The sequence below is a fragment of the Eurypyga helias genome, unplaced genomic scaffold, assembly GCF_000690775.1.
Source record: "Eurypyga helias isolate BGI_N326 unplaced genomic scaffold, ASM69077v1 scaffold26715, whole genome shotgun sequence".
NCBI classification, from domain to species: domain Eukaryota; kingdom Metazoa; phylum Chordata; class Aves; order Eurypygiformes; family Eurypygidae; genus Eurypyga; species Eurypyga helias.
The window spans coordinates 1-259 of NW_010249878.1; the positions used below are offsets into that span (position 1 = coordinate 1).

General features: G+C 62.5%; 1 protein-coding gene across 1 annotated transcript in view; it reads right to left on the reverse strand.

Annotated features, from left to right (window-relative positions):
- Nucleotides 1-5: 5 nt before the first annotated feature.
- LOC104509550 (atrial natriuretic peptide receptor 1-like) overlaps nucleotides 6-259 on the reverse strand; it is a gene marked incomplete at its 3' end in the record, with an annotated part of 5341 nt that continues 5087 nt past the window's right edge. The window contains exons 17-18 of the mRNA XM_010151523.1: nucleotides 223-259; nucleotides 6-107 (exon numbers count right to left, since the gene is read on the reverse strand). Coding sequence (XP_010149825.1) covers nucleotides 6-107; nucleotides 223-259 — 139 coding nt within the window. The remainder of the gene's footprint in view (nucleotides 108-222) is intronic.

The following is a 259-nucleotide window of genomic DNA, read 5'->3' on the forward strand; positions in this document are numbered from 1 at the left end:
GCGTCCAGCAGCGCCAGGGCCATGCGGGCCACCTCGCGGGCGTGCAGCTTCCCGTTGCGCACCGGTAGCCCCGACACCACCATGTAGGCATCCCCAATCGTCTCCACCTGGGTGTGGGGGCGACACGGCCGAGGACACGCCGTGGGTGTGACATCTAGGGTGCTGAACAGGACCCACGGTGCATGCACATCTGTGTTCACGCATGTTCACGTGTGTGCTCACCTTGTAGACATCGAAGTTGTCGATGATGGCATCAAAG